Source organism: Sorghum bicolor, chromosome 4 (genome assembly GCF_000003195.3).
Source record: "Sorghum bicolor cultivar BTx623 chromosome 4, Sorghum_bicolor_NCBIv3, whole genome shotgun sequence".
Taxonomy (NCBI): Eukaryota; Viridiplantae; Streptophyta; class Magnoliopsida; order Poales; family Poaceae; genus Sorghum; species Sorghum bicolor.
Genome location: NC_012873.2, coordinates 48,365,947 through 48,386,939, shown reverse-complemented (window position 1 = coordinate 48,386,939; position 20,993 = coordinate 48,365,947). Strand labels below are relative to the sequence as shown.

At 42.5% G+C, this 20,993-nt stretch overlaps 1 protein-coding gene across 1 annotated transcript; it reads left to right on the top strand.

Annotated features, from left to right (window-relative positions):
- Nucleotides 1–3,878, top strand: LOC8059571 (leucine aminopeptidase 2, chloroplastic). Its single transcript, XM_002453831.2, has 10 exons — nucleotides 1–124; nucleotides 277–706; nucleotides 853–1,047; nucleotides 1,202–1,430; nucleotides 1,776–1,902; nucleotides 2,003–2,098; nucleotides 2,258–2,335; nucleotides 2,810–2,870; nucleotides 3,102–3,295; nucleotides 3,436–3,878. Exons 1-10 carry the CDS (start codon nucleotides 53–55, stop codon nucleotides 3,565–3,567), a joined length of 1,614 nt encoding a protein of 537 aa, XP_002453876.1. The 5' UTR covers nucleotides 1–52; the 3' UTR covers nucleotides 3,568–3,878.

Genomic DNA, 20,993 nt, shown 5'->3' with positions numbered 1-20,993 from the left:
GCCGCACCGCACGCCTCTCACATTCCGGCCGGCACATTTCCTGCTCTCTCCGATGGGTGACACCGCTACCGCCGCCCCGACTCTCGGCCTCACCAGGCCCAACGCCGCCCTCGAATTGCCTCAGGTGCGCCTGTTTTGTTTCCATATATAACTTGACTCAGGATCGGTCTGTTAATTGTTTTGATTTGGATTCCCGTGGAATCGATTCGATCATCTGCTTAGCACTAGCACACCATCGAGTGACAGTGTTACCGTCGATCCTCCCTGTTGTTTCAGATTAGTTTTGCAGCCAAAGACATCGAATTCTCGGACTGGCATGGCGACATACTCGCGGTCGCCGTGACCGAGAAGGATGTGCAGCCGCAGCAGCAAGCCTTGGACTCCAACTCCAAGTCGCTGTTCGAGAACGCCGTCCTCAAGAAGCTCGACGGCCAGCTCGGCGGCCTGCTGCGGGCCGCAGCGGCGGAGGAGGAGTTCACCGGCAAGCCCGGGCAGTCGGTGGTGATCCGCGTGCAGGGGCAGCGGTTCAAGAGGGTGGCTCTCGTCGGCTTCGTTGCCCGCAGCGCCGGTTGCCTGCAGGGCCTAGGTGAATCCGTCGCGTCACTTGCCAGGGCTGCTCAGGCTACCAGCGCCGCCATCCTTGTCGCCGCCCCCGCTGTGATCCGACAAGAGTTGAAGCTGAATGCGGCCGCGGCAATTGCTTCTGGTACTGTGTAGAATATTATTATTATTTGTCCGGCTGTGCTCCTGGAAGACTGGAATGATCGAATTGGCTTCGTCATGCTTGCAGGATTAGTTAATTTTCTGTCTGTTGTGTTTAATTTGAATTTGAATTTGAACTGTATATTGCAGGAGCTGTGCTTGGACTGTACGAGGACAGCAGATACAAGTCTGAATGGAAAAAGGTGCATCTGAAACAGGTAGACCTAATTGGGCTGGGATGTGGCCCGGAGGTGGATCAGAAACTTCACCATGGTAACCATCTTTCAACGGGCGTCATGCTTGCGAGAGATCTTGTGAACTCTCCTGCCAATGTCCTTACACCGGGTCAGTACAGTACTCACTACTCACTAGAGTTGGCCTCAATATTCAGTGAACATTAGTAGGATAGTGGTACAAAGATCCTTTGTTGTGGTACACATGTTTGGCATATTAATTGTCAGAAGAGCAGTACTCATTCGTCCTTAATCATTCATTCCAGCTGCTCTTGCGGAGGAGGCGGCGAAGATTGCTTCCACATACAGCGATGTGTTCACAGCCACAATACTAGATGCGGAGAAATGCAAAGAACTGAAGATGGGCTCCTACTTGGCAGTTGCAGCGGCTTCTGAAACAAACCCACCTTACTTTATCCACCTGTGTTACAAACCCCCTGGTGGTAATGTCAAGACAAAGCTGGCTCTTATTGGGAAGGGCATAACATTTGACAGGTTTTTATATATTACTACTTTCAACACTGAATAATTGCTGTTCTTTTTACTACTGGAATTCAGCAATGAATTAATGTCATGATAGCTATATAAGGGCACTCACAATGCAGACTCTATTATAGAGTCTAAAGTTATTTATTACCTCGAACAATGTGGACTTAGAGTCTAAATAAGACTTGGAGTCTTATTTTTTCTACCTCTTTCTTCAATAAATATACTGCAACATCAGCAAAATACCATAAATAATATGTAATTAATTATCTTGGACTCTGTGATAGAGTCTTGTATTGTGAGTGCTCTAAGTGATTTTGAATGCTTGATCGCACTTATGTCGTCTGTCTCCAGTGGTGGCTACAACATTAAGGCCGTACCAGTCGCCACCATTGAGCTTATGAAGAAGGACATGGGAGGTGCAGCGGCTGTGTTTGGTGCAGCAAAAGTTTTGGGCCAGATCAAGCCTCCTGGAGTTGAGGTACTTCAGATTCAGTTACTAGTAGCTAGCTAGTTTCGAGTGTGTAGCCTTCACGTTTTAGTGTATTTTTCTGATGGCCTCAATCCCTTGTGACTGACAGGTTCATTTCATATCTGCTGCGTCTGAAAATATGATTAGTGGCACAGGCATGAGACCCGGTGACATCGTGACTGCTTCTAACGGAAAGACAATCGAGGTATATATATATCTCTTGTAATAATAATGTGTTTCAAATTTTCTGATTCCGCGTGATCCACGAAACATAGTACTAGACTAGTAGTGTTGTGATGACTACATATATCCTACTCTGTAGTACTACATATGTAAATATAAATATATGCTTCTTCTTCTTCAGGTAGATAACACGGATGCAGAGGGGAGGCTTACGCTTGCTGACGCTTTGGTCTATGCCTGTAATCAAGGTGTTGACAAGGTAACGAGTAGCTTTACTTTGTCTTGTGCAGATGATATGGTCTGCTCGTTAGTTCAAACAATTATCATTTGCATGTTCTTCTATACATCATGCATGTCAATTGCTAAATGCATTTTCATGATGCCAGTTCCTATACAAATTCCTTAGCATCATGGACTTGTAGGCCAATCATTTAGAGAAACATGGTTTTCTCTGTTCCATTGGAGCAGAAAAATTGTTCAGGTGATGATGGATTCATTCTTTATTTAGTGATTCAGCTGTGCTTGTCAGTTTGTGTGGAAATAAGATACTAAAATGCAGATGATCAAGCTGAATGGACAAAACAGAAGTAGATTTCACTTCCATCACACTATTCATTGGATTCATAGGTTGTTAATTTTCTGTGTGTTTGTGGAAGACTATGCAAGTATATAAACAATTGTATCTTGTGAGTGTCATGCTTGATCTATTGACCATTGAAACCATGGTATGCAGATTATTGATCTGGCAACGTTAACGGGTGCCATCCGTGTTGCACTTGGGCCTAGCATTGCTGGTAATATGACTAACCTTGACCGGTGCTCCACTCCTGGCCTCCACTAATAAGTTTTACTAGTAGCATCTAATCTAAAAAGATAACAATAAGTTTTACAGCATGGTCTATGCATGTGTCCAAAACAATGCAGCATCAGATAAGTATGCTCGGTGGGTTCAGAACATGAGAATGCATGTTTTTGCACATAGTAGTAACCATAGGGATTTAACACCGCTTTCCATATATACACAGGGATTTTAACACCAAACGATGAGCTAGCCGAGGAATTTGCGGCCGCCTATGAGGTCTCCGGAGAGAAGTTCTGGAGGCTGCCGATGGAGGAGAGCTACTGGGAGTCCATGGAGTCCAGCATCGCTGATATGCTCGCCGCCGGCCCTTTGCAGCCCAAGGCCGGCGCTATCACTGCCGCATTGTTCCTGAAACATGTACCTACAGCAACCATTTTTTTTAGTTGCTTATTATGGTTTATTTTGCCTGCACCCATATAATAAATTGGATCAGATGTTCGTAGAAACAAAACAATTAACTGATGTGTCTGTTCTGTGTACATATACGTTTTGCACAGTTTGTTGATGAGAAGGTTCAGTGGATGCACATCGACATGGCCGGCACAGTCTGGAGCAACAAGAAGCGGGCGGGTACTGGCTTCGGAGTCACCACATTGGTGGAGTGGGTTCTCAACAACTCGTCATCCTGATCGAACAAACCCTTCAAAATCCCCTCCGATCCTTTCTTCAAAAATTCAAATCCCCTCCCATCCTTTGTTCAAAAAGACAGGATCAAGCAAAGAACAAAAGAGCACGGCGATATATTGTGGTGTTCAGTGTTTAGTCAGAAGTCGCAAGTTGTAAGCCCAAAGCATACGTTGCATGATGACACTGTAATAGAATAAAGCAAAGAAATAATTGAACATCATCGGTGAATGCTGCCATGCATCGGCACAAGTAGCCATTGTCAATATTGCTAAAGTCTTACAGACAATGTTGTGAAATGAATTATGTTACTCCCTCTGAAAGCTTCAATTCCTAAAATCCTAAGTCAAATTTTTTAAACTTTAATCAAACTTTTAGAAAAAACACTAAGATTTATAGTATCAAACTATTGATATTAAATTTGTCATAGAATATATTTTCATAAGATACTCATTTTATGTGATAGATATTGATGTTCTTTTCTATAAAGTTAGTCAAACTTAAAAAAATTGACTAACACGGATTCTAGAAATTGAAGTTTTCATGTAATTTCGCTATGTACTTCCTCTGTCTAAAAAACAATTATATGATTTGACAAGTCAAACTATCATAACTTTGATCAAGTTTAAGTTTTTATGTTTGCTACTAGCTTTATTAAAAAACATATTTCATAATAATTTAGTGAATTATTTTGTATTATGAATATTAGTACCTTTTATATTAGTCAAAAGATCATTGGACTTTTTGAAAAAGTGATATTGAGTATTAACTACATAGTTCTTTTTACTAATTTTGTGTTCTTTTTATCAAAACATGAGTGTTTTTGTAAAGTTTTTTCGCGATCATGTCAAAGCATGTTTTTTATTAAACAGGAAGAGTTAAGTTAAGTTAAAAGGGTAGCGACGCTGGTAATTCGGGGTTACCAAACACTACCCTTCACAAGGCGAGCAGCCTTAAGCTAAGAAAATAAGAAAAGGAAGAGAGCAAACGATTACAGGAAGCAAAACTAAAGCAACTAAATAGGAACACTCAAGAGGGCCCAGCAGGGCCCCAGCTACCGGTGCCCTGCACGGTACCAGGCAGCGACGAAGCTAGCAGTGGGGCTAGGGGCGCTCCAGCCCTCCCTACCGCTGCTGGTCCAGTGGAATTTTTAGTGTTTTCTTTCTAATTTTAGACGAGTGGGCTGAACACTTTATTTTTTAGATATATTTTGTGAATTTCATCATTAATCTATATTTACGAGGAGTAATAGTAGAGTTAAGTTGATGTAGAACTTTTTCAGCTCCTCCTAAATTTTTTTCTGGCTTCGTCCCTGCTACCAGGCTTCAGCTTCATCTTCCGTCTGCAGCACAAGGCATTGTGCGGATGTCGAAACTCCATTGAAGGTCCTTGTGTTGTGCTCCTTCCAAATGGCCCAGTTGACGAGGAAGAAGATGGAGTGGAAGCCACGTCGCCACATCCTTGGCAGTGCTTTTCTGCTGCGTAGCCACCATTGGATTGTCGGTGAGTCATCGACTACGATGTCATGTTGAAGGTTCAGCTTCCTGATCCAGCAATCCCAAGCCTCGCGACTGAAAACACAGCCGAGCCGAGCAGTATGTGATCTATTGTCTCAACGGCCTGATTGCAGATGACGCAAAGTGTTTGAGTCTTGCAATCCATGGCGAAATCGCCTGTCCGCCGTCCAATATCTGCCATGCATAATCAACCAAAAGAAAATTTTGATCTTGGGTGGCACAAATGTCTTCCAAATCTATTTGGCACCGAAAGGTGATGATGAACCAATGAATATAGCGCCATATGCCGAGGCGGCTGAGTAATTTTGGTTCGCAGTGAGTCTCCATGTAAAAGTATCCGGCTGCGAGGATAGCTGCACCTCATCCAGCAGATCGCAAAGCAGATCAACCTAAATAAGTACTTGCACCTTTATCGGACTATTGATGTGTCTGATCCAGGCATCATTATGGAGGGCGTCAGCGACAGTTACCTTTCGCCTCCTAGGTGGCATAGCCGCAAAGACCGCCGGTGCAGTGAACTCAATGCTACTGCATCTGAGCCAACGGTCAGTCCAGAAGTAAGTGGACTCACTATTCCCCAACGTGAAAATTGTGGCCCCTTGGAACACAGCAACGACGGCACACTCACCTGATCGTAGCTTAGGACGAAGTTTGGTGCTTTGCTAGCCACTCCCACTGAACACGAAGGGCGATCCCAACACGACGGAGGTCGGAGACGCCCAATTCACCAAGGTCCCTAGAGCAGCATACCGTTTCCCATGCAACCTTGCATCTTTCACCAATGGCTGTGTTGGCGCCACACCAAATGAACACACGTCGTAGCTTGTCGATGGACTGCACTGACCATTTTGTAAAGTTTCACTAGTGTATCTAGATTTATTTATTTTTAGGGGAACTAGTCTAACTAGATGGCCATCCTCTTTCAAATTGGGCCGCTAAAGGCCCCTGGCCAGATGCATACCTTGTCCATTTCATTAAAACACCTAAAGAAAGATATTGTACCTGGGTTTCGAAAAAAATATGACAGACATCATGCGGTAAATGATCCATCTATTGTGCTTATATCAAAGGTATCCCTTCTAGAGCCTCTAAAACACTGCTGGACGATCGGGCATTAGCACCGGTCGGGAAGGGCCTGTTGCCTCAATTCCCGAGCCGGTGCTGCTCTTCCAGGACTAAAGGCTCACCCTTTAATCCCAGTTCGGGGAACCGGGGCTAAAGCCCCCCTTTAACACCGGTTCGTAATACCAACCGGTGTTAAAGAGTCCTGCCAGGGCTGCCAAGTTGAAGGACCCTTTAACATTTACCAACCGGTGTTAAAGGGTTTCTTTTTTTGTTCACTTCTTCGGTTCTGTTTATTGTTTTTATTTAATAATAATAGGTTTTTCAATACATGTTTTTGCTGATACAATAGTATATTTATATTACACGCATATTAAGCATATATAAATAAAAATTATAGGCTTAGCTTTATAATTAAGCTTTGTCTATAATAAAATGAATAGGCCACATCAAAAATTAAATAGATATGTAAAAAGCTTTATATATATATAGTTTTATATGTACAAAATTCGTGACACATATATACATAGAGTTTTTTCTCCCAATGTCTACAAACGATACAAATGATCATCGTTGTTTGGAATAAGAGTTTCGTTGCCGTTGAAGTGAAACTCGCCGTTTGGATTGATCACTTGCTCGCGGAGAAATCCTGCTATCGTCTCTTGGATAGCTTTGATTCGGTCTTTTTTTATGACTTTTTCTCTCGACCATTCCGTCTATAATTTAAAATAAATAAAAAAGGTATTAGTTATCTAAGTTATTCAATATAATTCAGGAGATAATGAAAAGAGACATGAAACGTACTCTGAGCGTCTCTGTGGGTGTTTGATTGACTTGTGCCATCGTGAATTTGCACACGTAATATGCACATAGATTGTTCCCCCTTTTTGTCTTAAACACCACTGTACGATATATATATAAAAAATATTCACGACCACGACAATAAGAAGGCTAAAAGTTAGCGAAAGTTTGCTAGCTAGTAGAACTTACTTGTGGATGTATTATGTTAAGCGGTGCTTTACATCCACTGAGATGTTCACGGTCAATGAATCTTTCCCAAACCCTACACACAGCCATTGTGGATCGTGAACTAATAATTACAGAGTCATATTATGATATTCTTCTAGCTGAGATCGACATTACGTACCTAAATAATGTTTACCATTTATTGATAATTTTCTTGTGGTTTTCTCATTGAGTCAAAGATTATCAACCGGTTTTTGGAAATTTCAATGACCATGAATATCCAGTGAAAGCTGTTTACACACACATAAATATAGTCAGGCCTATATATAACTATATAAAACTTGTCTCGAGTAATAATTATTAAAATAAAATATGCATGCACTTAATAACTATATAACTCACTCGAAGTTGAAAGAGAAGAGTATTTTTTGTTTTTCTTTTTGGTTCACAAAGAACCTCATAAGATTGGTGCAGACTTCTGTCTCATGAGCTGCTGTCCACACTGCGTGCGGAGCTTTGAAAACAATATAATGGTCAACGAACCCAATACTATTGTCATTTCTGATTCTGAGCTCTCTCATTTGGTGCCTGCATATATACATACAAATCCTAAGTGTGTAAGGATTATATACATGTAATTAAAGAAGTTAGAAGTATAATAAAAAGAAAAAAATACTTACAGACAAAAGCAGCTGACAAAAGATTTGTCGAGAGCGTCGAGGTGACATAATTGGTGCAATTCTTCGAACTGCACGTATATGAGGTCATCTCCACGGAAGTAGTGATGTTGTCTAATACGAACAAAAATCCAATTCTCTCCCCTTTTAGACGCCTCAATACACTATTTGTTTATTGCAAACATTTGTGTGCCGAGCTCATGTAAACGCTGAGGGTCGAATAGACTCCTGCCCGGTTCATATCTTACCCTCCATTGATCAACTACCTCAGCTTTTTCAAATGTTTGGCATCTAAGAATGGCGGCAATTTCTTCCATATTTAAACCGCTCTGTCCAAAGTAACGCTCAAGCGAGTCTAGCTCGGACAACGTTAAGGATTTCTTTGGCATCAAGTCTTCATTTGAGCCGTATTGATTTGGCACAATCAAAGGGGGCACTGGTTTTGATACTTCTCCGAGCTGTGGGACCCCCTTTCCTACTCTCTTTCTAGGCTGTGAAGACTTGACCAGAGACCGCTCATAGTCCGAAAGTGCTGGCTTTTTCTGAGCTTCGTGTTGCTTCTTTTGCTGGTCCGCCACCTTCTGCCTCAGCTCCGATGGCTTTACATAAAAGTACGGCTTTTCTAGGTTTAGCCGTTTTTTTCTATCCTCCTTCAATTTATCAAAAATTGTTTCACCTCAGCTTTGGATGCAGCAATTATCTCCTCTTCACTCTTTTCGTAAGGTAATTTTTCTGGTGTCTTAGCTCTCTTTGCTGAGGCAGCCTTCTTTAGAGGTGGGACCGATGACTTCGGTCGTTCTTGGGCGGACCGCTTCTGACTAACTCGCTTTGGAGGCGAGGGGACCGACCGTGTACTCTTTGGAGAGGGCGGTGCAGGCGGTGGTGGCGGTGGGGCCAATCTTTTCGGTGTTGGAGAACGCGGTGGAGGAGTTGGAGACCTCGGCGGAGGAGTTGGAGACCGTGGTGGAGGCGGTGGCAGAGTCGGTGTGGCCGCCGTAGGTGTTGGAGGAGATCCAGCATTGTCACCGCCCGCAGCACTATGATGCGCTGGGAAGAGAACTGGACTTAGGTTGGAGGAGTCCTGCAAAGAAAACAATTACAAGTTTTGTGAGCAAACTTTTTTTAATTTCAATACATAATAAATAATATAAGAAGTAAAATCACACACAAACCTATGTTGAGGAATAATTATGAAGCGCTTGCGCCAACAAATAAATGTCTTCTCAGCTTCACCTGAGGTCTTCTCTCCGTCTCCCCCTTCTATGTCTAGAGGCACATTGCCACAACCTTTGTCAACCCTATCAACCGAGACGCTAGCATATCCACCAGGTACTGGTCGATTATGGATTTTTGGAGTTCTCGTTCGGTCGATAGGGTTGACAACAGCGATAGCCACCTTTTTTGTTGCATTCCCATCTGGTACATGCAGCTCACAGGTAGTAAAAGCCTCTGTGACATCATCCACGGGGAAGTGTAGCTTCGTGTCATCCTGAATGGTTGGTACTTCTGTGGATACGCAGCTGCTTTTCAACTGGCCTGGGGGGCTAACGTTGACCTCAGGCTGTGATGTACCTTGCCCTTTCATCATTTGACTAAGTGCTGCTTGCACTTGCCTTTGAATCTCCGCCTGCATCCATTCTTCACGAGCTTTCTCGCGCTCTTCTGATTGCAGAACAAAAGCTTCCAGGCGGCGGATCCGCTCAGCCTCCTCATCCTTCTTTCTCTGGCGGCTTCTGTAGGTATCTTGATCGGCTTGGAATGATTGCAGCCACGGAACTGCCCCATAGCCTCTCGTACTCCCACCGTGCTTAGGATTTTCAAGCGCATAGGTGAGTTCATCCTTCTCCCTGTTAGGCCTGAACTCACCAGACTGAATCGCCTCTCGTGCACGGACTAGTCTCTCTGCTGCTCTAGATATTTCTTGGCCCCAAACTAGCGCCCCGGTGTCTGGGTCCACGCTTCCTCCATGACCGTAGAACCAATACTTGGAGCGCACGCTCCAATTCTTTGCTATTATCTCGGGTGTGACCCCCTAGCAAGCATCTCCTGTTCCATTCGGTCCCACTTGGGAACAACACTCTTATAACCACCTGATCCCATATGATGGTGGTATGTCTTTTTACTTGCATTCTCTTTGTTTCTAATGGCTCGCTCCTCGCCCTCTTCTGATGTTTTGTACTGCACGAAGTCATCCCAGAAGGCCCTCAGCTTTACATATTGCTTGAGGTTGAAATTTAGAGTCTCATTTTTCTTGACAAATTTATTGTATAAAGTCTTCTTCCAATTCTGGAACAGTACTGCCATCTTCTTCATAGTCCAGTCATAAATTCGCACCTTCAACTCTTCATCGTTGGTGTCGAAGGTGAAAACGTCTGTGACGGCTTTCCAAACTAACTCCTTGTCACGATCAGAGACAAAACTGATCTCAGGAGCACCTCGCTTCTCTCTCCATTCACGAGCACTAATCGGTATTTGATCTCTCACAAGATATCCACAGTGACTAACATATTTATTTGCATGTTCACCAAGTGGTCTGCCTGTAGCTATCTCAAACTCAGAGATTACATAGTGGCCCTCCAACGGCTACTTTGGCCCTCGTGGAGGTACGCTTCTCCCCGTAGAGGTCGATCCAGAAGGCTACACGTAGATATAGAAACAAAAATACTAAATTAATAACCAAGTAAGTCTAAAACCTAATGTAAGAGATGCATTAATTATATATGTTTACATTTACATACCTCGCTAGTATTTTCTTCTTGTTGCAAGACAAGTTGTTGCTCAGATGCATTGCCCTCTTGTTGCTCAGTCGGATTACCTTGCATGATCTCGTGGTAATTAATAAAGTACTGACTACCGTCGTCGATCATATTTTGAATGACATCTTTCATATAATCAGGATCATCATGAGGACGGTCAGCCATTTCTATGTCTGCAACCATACATATATATATATATATATTCTATATAAGATAACAAATACACTAGAATAATATACTAAAAACAATACTAGAATAATAGTACAAACAATAATATATACAAAACACTACTAGAATAAATTTGGTGGGTAAACACTACTAGAATATATATTAGAGACTTATATACTACTACTAGTACTACTACAAATGAAAGTGTTGGAGTGCTCTAAAAATAATACTAGAATCTTTTAAGCCAAGTAATACACTAGAGTAATATACTAAAAACAATACTAGAATAATAATACAAACAATAATATATACAAAACACTACTAGAATAAATTTGGTGGGTAAACACTACTAGAATATATATTAGAGACTTATATACTACTACAAATGAAAGTGTTGGAGTGCTCTAAAAATAATACTAGAATCTTTTAAGCCAAGTAATACACTAGAATAATATACTAAAAAACAATACTAGAATAATAGTACAAACAATAATATGTACAAAACACTACTAGAATAAATTTGGTGGGTAAACACTACTAGAATATATATTAGAGACTTATATACTACTACAAATGAAAATGTTGGAGTGCTCTAAAAATAATACTAGAATCTTTTAAGCCAAGTAATACACTAGAATAATATACTAAAAACAATACTAGAATAATAGTACAAACAATAATATATACAAAACACTAGAAAATAAAATATGATACAAGAATAATACAAGAATAATATACTACAAATATATACTAAAAAATACTACAACAAATAATATACTAAAAAATAATACAAGAATAAAATCAATATATTACAAATATATATTAGCATAATATAATTTATAACAGGTCAACCCTACACTTATACTAATATACTAAAAACTAATATATATATATATATATATATATATATATATATATATATATATATATATATATTATACTAAAAACTAATATACATTCATTCATCATTTTGTAGATTATATATATAAACTGTTGGCATTCATATAGATCGATTTAGTATACGTAGAGGATGTAGATGGCTGGCCGGAGTTCGATCGGTGGAGATGGTGGCGGCCGGCGCTGGTGGAGATGGCCGGTGCGGCGGCGCTGGAGACGGCGGCGGCGGCGCTGGAGATCGAACGGCGGCGCTGGACGACGACGCGAGCACGAAGATGAAACGGCGGTGGCGCTGATGGAGACGAAGGCGGCGGCTCAACTCTCGACGAAGACGAAGGCAACTGCTCAGATCCAAGGCATATGTGGCTTATATAGGGACGGACCCTTTAGCACCGGTCTGTGGCTGGAACCGGTGCTAAAGGGTCTTTAACACCGGCTGGTAACACGAGCCGGTGTTAAAGGGTGACCCTTTAACACCGGCGCGTAACACTAGCCGGTGTTAAAGGGACCCTTTAGCACCGGTTCCACCCACGGATCGGTGCTAAAGGGTCCTAGGCGGGCTCGGGCGGGGTCCTGAAAATTTTTAGGACCCTTTAGCACTGGTTCCCACTATGGGCCGGTGCTAAAGGCCCTGTTTTTTACTTTAGGGTTTTTCAATTGTTTATATATACAGTTTATATTATAAATTGTATAGTAAATTAAATATTTTGCATAATATTTTTTAAACAGTGACATATATTGTAATTTTTTTTAATGTACACATGAAAATTTTTCATGAATACCAATATTGTTCCACTCATCAAAATCTACATTTCATATATAGACCATTTTTGCATTTGATAAAGTTTTGGAAAGGTGTAGTTGAAAATCCACAATTGACACATAGAGTTTCATATAGTTTGTGTGAGATTCAAGAATTGGTGGATATTGTTAACTTAAACTTTCTCAAATGGAAAAGTTATGTATATAAAAAGTTTAGATCTTGATGATATCTAACAACTTGGTATTAAAATTTTTTCATTTTAAGTAATTTAGTTTGTCATTTGACCAAGTTTGACCAAAACCCGTCTTGGATTTTATAGAAATGTGATTAGGATTGGCTCAAAATTATCCAAATGGAAAAATGGACAATATATAAAATGTAGATCTTGATGATCTCTAACAACTTTTTATTCAAATTTTTTTCATTTTAAGTCATCAAATGGGCCATTTGATCAAGTTTGACCAAAGTCACAGCATTGGTTTTTACAAAAACACCCTTTGACCGAACCCTAGATTGTCCCAAATGGAAAAGTCATGAATACAAAGTTTGTTACACTCATCAAGTTCTACATTTTGTCTAATGGTCAACTTTTCTTTTGGAACAGTTTGAACCACTGAATTTTAAATTTTCAGAGAATTCATAGCCACGCAGCGGTTTCAGAACCCTAGATGGTCTCGAATGGAAAAGTCATGAATACCAATATTGTTCCACTCATCAAAATCTACATTTCATATATAGACCATTTTTGCATTTGACAAAGTTTTGGAAAGGTGTAGTTGAAAATCCACAATTAACACATATAGTTTCATATAGTTTGTGTGAGATTCAAGATTTGGTGGGTATTGTTAACTTAAACTTTCTCAAATGGAAAATTTGTGTATATAAAAAGTTTAGATCTTGATGATATCTAACAACTTGGTGTTCAAAAGTTTTTCATTTTAAGTAATTTAGTTTATCATTTGACCAAGTTTGACCAAAGTCAAAGCAATGGTTTTTAGAAAAACACTCTTTGACCGAACTCTAGATGGCCCCAAATGGAAAAGTCATGAATACAAAGTTTGTTACACTCATCAAAATTCACAATTTTCAAATATAGTTTCATAAAAAGTCAAGCGGACACAACAATGAACTTCTTCTTGACGTATGACTCTTGGTTATGATCCTGCCGTAACCATGGAGTATCCTCATTGTTTAACAGAATGCTTGGGTCTTTGTTGACTATGAAGGGCGGAATTCGATCATCCCTTTCGTAATCGCCTGACATGTCTGACTTGTCCTCAATTCCGACAATGTTTCTTTTCCCAGAAAGGACAATGTGGCGCTTTGGCTCATTGATGATTGAGTGGTCATCATTTTTTCCTCTCTTTGGTTTCGTAGACATATCTTTGACACAGAACACCTGACTCACGTCTGCAGCAAGGACGAATGGTTCGTCTTTGAACCCACTATTGTTAAGGTCCACGGTTGTCATCCCATACTCCTTGTCGACTGTTACCCCACCTCCGGTCATCTTCACCCATTGGCACCGGAACAAAGGAACTTTAAAAATTAGCTGCATAGACTAGTTCTCATATGTCTTCTATGCGTCCATAGTATGTTTGTCTGTTCCCATTTGGATCCGTGGCATCCACGCGTACACCACTATTTTGGTTGGTGCTCCTTTTATCTTGGCCAACTGTGTAAAATGTGTTACCATTTATCTCGTACCCTTTGTACGTGAGGACATGCCATGATGGTTGCCTGACCAACAAATAAAGCTGCTCATCAATGTTTTCATCACCTTGACATTTTTTACGCAACCAATCGCAAAAAGTTTCCATGTGCTGACGCATTATCCAAGCTTCATTCTTCCCGGGCCACTGGGACCGTAGGAAATCTTTGTGTACCTCAACATATGGTTCCACCAATGAGGAGTTCTGGAGAACTGTGTAGTGTGCTTTATTGAAGTAATCATCTCCCGTACCAATATATGTTTTCTTCCCAAGTGTTCCCTTTCCGCTGAGTCTGCCCTCGTGTCGAGATTCAGAAATGCCAATTGGGTCAAGGTCTGGAATAAAGTCAACACAGAACTCTATGACCTCCTCTGTTCCGTAGCCGTTGGCAATGCTTCCTTCTGGCCGAGAACGACTATAGACATATTTCTTTAGGACACCCATGAATCTCTCGAAGGGGAACATGTTGTGTAAACACAGGACCGAGAATACGAATCTCTTTGATCAGATGAACTAAGAGGTGTGTCATGATATCGAAGAAGGATGGAGGGAACACCAACTCAAAGCTGACGAGACATTGAACGACATCATTCTGCAGAGTAGCTAGTTGCTCTGGATTGATTGCCTTCTGAGAAATTGCATTGAGGAATGCACATAGCTTTACGGTGGCTAGACGTACGTGTGGAGGTAAAATTCCTCTTAAAACCACCGGCAGCAATTGCGTCATTAGAACGTGACAGTCATGGGACTTCAAGTTTAGGAATTTCTTCTCTGGCACATTAATTATTCCCTTGATATTGGAGGAGAATCCAGATGGGACCTTGATGCTGCTAAGACATTCAAACATGCTTTCCTTCTCTTCTTTGCTCAGAGTGTAGCCAAGATACACGACCTTTCGATATTTTTTCAAAAATACACAGTCAAGGTCTTCATAACAATGTGTGCATGCATTATATCCCTTGTTTGACTAGCCTGAATGATTACTCAGAGCTGGTCAATCATTGATTGTTACAAACAGCAATGCTCGCAGGTCAAAGTGCTCTTGTTTGTACTCATCCCACACGCAAACTCCTGGTTTGCTCCATAAAAGTTGAAGTTCCTCAACTAATGGCCTTAGGTAGACATCTATGTCATTGCCAGGTTGCTTCGGTCCTTGGATAAGCACCGGCATCATAATAAACTTCCGCTTTCATGCATAGCCATGGAGGAAGATTGTAGATACATAGAGTAACTGGCCAAGTGCTGTGACTACTGCTCTGCTCACCGAAAGGATTCATACCATCTGTACTTAAGGCGAACCGCAAGTTTCTAGCATCATCTGCAAAATCTAGGAATTCTCTGTCTATCGCTCTCTACTGGGATCCATCGGCAGGGTGTCTCAGCATATTGTCTATCTTACGGTCTTCTTTATGCCACCGCAACAACTTTGCATTGTCCTTATTTCTGAACAGATGTTTTAATCGTGGTATTATAGGAGCATACCACATAACCTTGGCAGGAATTTTCTTCCTATGACGTTCTTCACCCTCAACATCGCCAGGATCATCTCGTCTAATCTTATACCGTGATGCTTTACATACTGGACATGCATCCAAATTCTCGTATTCCTCCCCACGGTAGAGGATGCGGTCATTAGGACATGCGTGTATCTTCTGGATTTCTAATCCCAAAGGGCAAACAACATGTTTTGCTTCATACATAGTGGTGGGCAATTCGTTCCCTTTCGGAAGCATCTTTTTATGATCTTCAATAACTGCCCAAATGCCTTGTCAGATGTACCATTCTTTGCATTCCATTGCAGCAATTCCAATGTGGTACCCAGCTTTTTTTGCCCCTCTTCAGCGGTGGGATATAGCGATTTCCTGTGGTCCTCTAGCATGCGCTCGAACTTGGCTTTCTATTTATCACTTTCACATTCTCTTTGTGCATCACGGATGGCATCACCAAAAGCATCATCGCTCCGATCATCTTCTGCCGCTAACTCTTCTTCATTATCTTCTCCCATTGCAACATCATTGAAGCCACCGTACTGAGCAATAATATTGGCATGGTCTAATTCTTCTTCTTCTTCTTCTTCTTCTTCTTCTTCTTCTTCTTCACCTTCATCCATTATAATCCCGCTTTCTCCATGTTTGGTCCAACAAATATAGTTTGGTACGAAACCAGACTTTAATAAGTGCGAATGAAGAGTTCTTGAGTTAGAATATTCCGTCAAATTCTTGCACACGGCACATGGACAGCACATGAAACCGTCACTCTTATTTGTCTTGGCCACACTTAAGAAATAGTGCACGCCATTAATGAACTCTTCGGAGCGCCGATCGGCATTATACATCCAATTACGTGTTACCATCTGCATTAAATATAACATATATATTATAAAAACCATGCACACATATAGTTTCTCATCTTATTGCACAACATGTCTAAGATACATAGTTGATTAATTCAGAAAAGCTTGGCTACAACAAATACAATCGCAACTAGCACTAAAAAAACCAAAATTAAAATGCACTTAAGCAACATAATTAGTTCGCGTCCGATCCCAACTATAATAGATAGATCATTCGCTTGATCAACATCATTGAACTCCTTTTGTCGGCTCACTGCCTCACCACCTTCAGCTTCAACCAGCTGTGCAAAAGATTTATTAATGTGTTGTTGACACCGTTTTTGGGCGCGTGTCTAAGATGGCAGGATAAGGTGGCAGTACGATGTTTACAAAGCGGGTTGCCGATGAGGATGGTTGCCGATGAGGGAGAAGTTGAATGTGACTAAGTCCACAGACAGTAATATGGTGCCGATGGCTAGATAAGAAAGTCTGCCGATGACTATGGCAAAGGATCTGCCGATGATGCGAAGGAGGAGTCTGGAAGCTGCCGGTCGTTATGTGGAGGAGTTTCGGTTTGTCACGATGGATAGTTTTGTTATTTCCTTAATTATTTGCATCGTTTTGTATACGGATTCCGTGTAATTTGGAATTCGAATTCTAATCGTGTCTGGTTGTAGCTCTTTGAGCAGGGTATAAATATAGACCCTAGGGCCTTGTAATAGAAAGAAATCAATCAAACACACGTTTTTACTCATATTCCAGCATTTACTTTTCAACGACTTCGTCATACTTTTTCCTTTTGTTACGAGTTCTTAGGAATTCGTCGACTTAAGCTCGGCGTGTTCTCAAGTTCCGCGTGAGTACCTCTTAGCCGTGACATCCGGGCGCATCGCTGTTGTCAGGACTAAAGTATTCGAGTTATCACCTTTGCCGATAGCAAGGTCAAATCGGCTCGCACGCCTTAACGTTTGAATCGGGTATTAGCCCTTTGTGTTTGCAGATCAGTTTTGCATCAACACATCTTTTGGCACGCCCGGTGGGACCAGATTCAAGATCAAGATCAACATGTCGATCTCTGACCTCGATCAAGAGAACGTCATCCCCGTGACGGAGGCCAACCTCAAGGATGAGCAGAAGCAAGCTATTGCCCAAGCCATGGAAGAGTTCAAGCAGCAATGCCTGAGGTCTTTCAGCATAAACAGGAGCGGCGAAGTGGTCCAGAAAGATGCACTGCCGGCACCACGGCAGGTTACCTTTGACGCCAATCCTGGCAAGCTTCAAGATATGGTTGACAATGCCATCAATCGAGCGTTGATTAACCAAGCTGGTGTACTGTCTAATACGGTTTTCAATGCCGTGGCAAGAACTTTCAAGGAAGGACAAATCCCACCAGATTATGTGGGCCCCTCCCATCATCAGCCAACGGCACCAGAGGTCACGGCTCCATCGGCTGCCTTGACGAATGCAAGTGCACAATCTGCAGTCCCTTCAAGTACATCGGGGACTACTGGTGCACTATCTATGCCGATGGCAACCAACCCACAAATTTCAGTTGGGCAGCATAAACTGACAACAGATATGTTGGCATCGGCAATGTCAGGGTTGACTCTTCCTCCCAACTGGTGGGGTTACGGTATGCCTCCAGAGTTGACGCCGGGAACATCACAAATAACTGACATGAGGGGCAAAACTCCTATGACATCGGCACCTCCCAATGCGCCGGTGAACCAGAGTCCTCGGTATACCACAACTACTACTGCAAGGCCTCACACTGGAAATCCTCAAGATTCAATGTTCCAGATGCCCAACGCATCAGCAGAGTCAATGCTGATGCAACAGAGGCCTATGGCCCAGTCGGGGTATGTCAATTCAACGACGGTACCCAATTACCAATCATCGGCAGCACCTATGCCGATGAACGCTAATAATGGATGGCTTGGACAGCAAGCCTTTCCACAATCGCCCCAGCAGAGTTACCAGACTACAGGGTTCCAGCAAGGGCAGGTCTATCCCGGGTTCCAAGGTCAGGGGATTCCCAACCAGCCAATGAATTTTGGACAGCAACTCGGAGGACAGCCAATCGGTGGACAGCAGTTTGGTGGTCCGCAGATTGGAGGACAGGTGATCAATACAATGTTCCGTGCAGATCACGTCCCGAACAGACACGTGGAGGTTCGCCACCAAGTGCCAGATCCGCAGCCGCCTCATCGGCAAGATGCCGATGCATATTGGGCCGATAAGATTGCTGAAGTAATGAGGGAACAATTTGGGATAAAACCCAAAGTCAACACTTATTCTTATCGGACACCGTATCCTCCCGCGTATGATTTGATCCCGCTTCCATATCGGTACAAGGTACCGGATTTTACAAAGTTTTCCGGACAGGACGACACGTCAACCATGGAGCATGTCAACAGGTTCATTATTCAATGTGGAGAGGCTGGTAGCAGGGACGAATTGAGGGTTCGTCTATTTTCGTCATCATTGTCTGGATCGGCCTTTACTTGGTTCATATCGTTACCTCCCAACTCAGTAATTACTTGGGCCGATCTAGAGAAGCAATTCCACAAATACTTCTTCTCGGGGGTTCATGAGAAGAAGATCACCGACTTGGTCAAGTTGAGGCAACGTAATGATGAGTCGGTTGAGGGATTTGTGCAGAGGATACGAGAGGTCAAGAATAAATGCTATAGCCTGGTTCTGGATGATCGGCAGCTAGCCGATTTGGCTTTCCAGGGTTTGTTGCCACATATCAGGGATAAGTATGCCTCTCAGGAGTTCGAAAGTTTAAGTCATTTGGTGCAGAGGATTTCTGATCAAGACATCAAGCCTTTCGAGCCTAAGAGAGCATGGAATAAGAAAGTGTCATTTGTTGATGAAGCAACAAGCTCAGATTCTGATGAAGAACCAGTAATCGGTTTGGCAGAGTGGGTAAAAAACAAGAAGCCGATGTCTTGTCCTTTTGGGCAGAAGGAACCAGAGAAGTTTGCTTTTGACACCGCTAAGGCTGATAGGATATTTGACTTTCTACTTCAGGAAGGTCAGATCAAACTGTCACCTAACCATGTGATCCCATCGGCAGAAGAGTTGAAGAGGATGAGATATTGCAAGTGGCATAATGCAACTTCCCATGACACCAACGAGTGCAAAGTATTCAAACAGCAGCTGCAATCGGCTACAGAGTCAGGGAGAATCAAGTTTGACAGTTCCAAAGCCCAGAAGCCGATGAAGATAGACCAACATCCTTTCCCGACAAACATGTTGGATGCTAAGGGGAAGGCTAAGGTCTTAACATCGGAGACAGCTGAGAAGAGTGCATCGGTAGATCCTCAGCATCAAGTTACTACTGCCGATGCAAGAAGTAAGGGCTTGGTCCAGGAAGGAACTAGCTCAGGAAGGCTTCCTCGATCTGGTATCGTCATAACTCATAGAAGGCCTCGAGAAAAATGGCAACAACGGGAAGATCGGTATCGGCGCCAGCAGGAAGATTATCGACGGGAAGAAGAAAGACGCCGACAGGAGTGGAATCGGCACAGGGATCATTGGAATTGTCCATTCTTCATCCATTGTTGGGAGGAAAATATCAAGCTTTCTACTGTCAGAGACTGCCCTGAGTGCAACGGCTATGATCGGTACGATAGGATCGATCGGCATTATCATAATGATGAACGGCGATTTAATGGGCCGATCAGAGGAAGGGTGTCAGTTCATGACCGGCTGGGGGGCAGATATAGCGGGCACGACAGACTTAGTGACCGTGTCCAGTATTTTCCCAGGAACCAAGAAGAGCTCGAGGGAATGGCTGATGCGCGGGTTCCCGATGAATTCATATTTTGTAGGGATGCTAACACGCATCGTATGGAGTCAAGGGAGAACCGACGCCCGACGGCAAGGCAAAGGCCACTTCCTCCATGGTGCCCTGGAGGATTAACCAAGACACAGAAAAGGAGATTGCAACGTGAAAGGCAAGAAGAGCTAAACAAGGGAGAGAACTCTGGAAGTCGGCAGCCGTCAGACACTAAGAGGGAAGGTCCATCGGCAGGCGTCAACATGGTCTTCATGTTGCCGATGGAGTTTCTTGCACCAGCCAGTGATGATGAGTTGGAATTTTCTGATCAGATAGCTCAGTTGGCTCTGGATCCGATGACGGCTATCTTTGAGAAACCTGCCGATGACGAGAGGCAGCATCTTAAAGCTCTGTTCCTCAAAGGAAGGGTTGATGGGCAGCCAATGACCAAGATCCTAGTTGATGGTGGAGCTGCTATTAATATTATGCCGTATGCAGTATATCGGAAGCTTGGGAAAGGGGATCAAGATTTGACCAAGACCGATATGATGCTCAAAGACTTTGAAGGAAACGTGTCTCCAGTCAAGGGGGCGATATGTGCAGAGTTGACCATCGGCAGCAAAACCTTGCCGACAACTTTTTTCGTGATCAGCGAAAAAGGTGCTTACAACTTATTATTGGGAAGAGATTGGATTCATGCCAATTGTTGTATCCCATCTACAATGCATCAATGCTTGGTTCAGTGGGTAGGTGACAAGATTGAGATTGTCCCAGGAGATTCTTCTTATGTTATC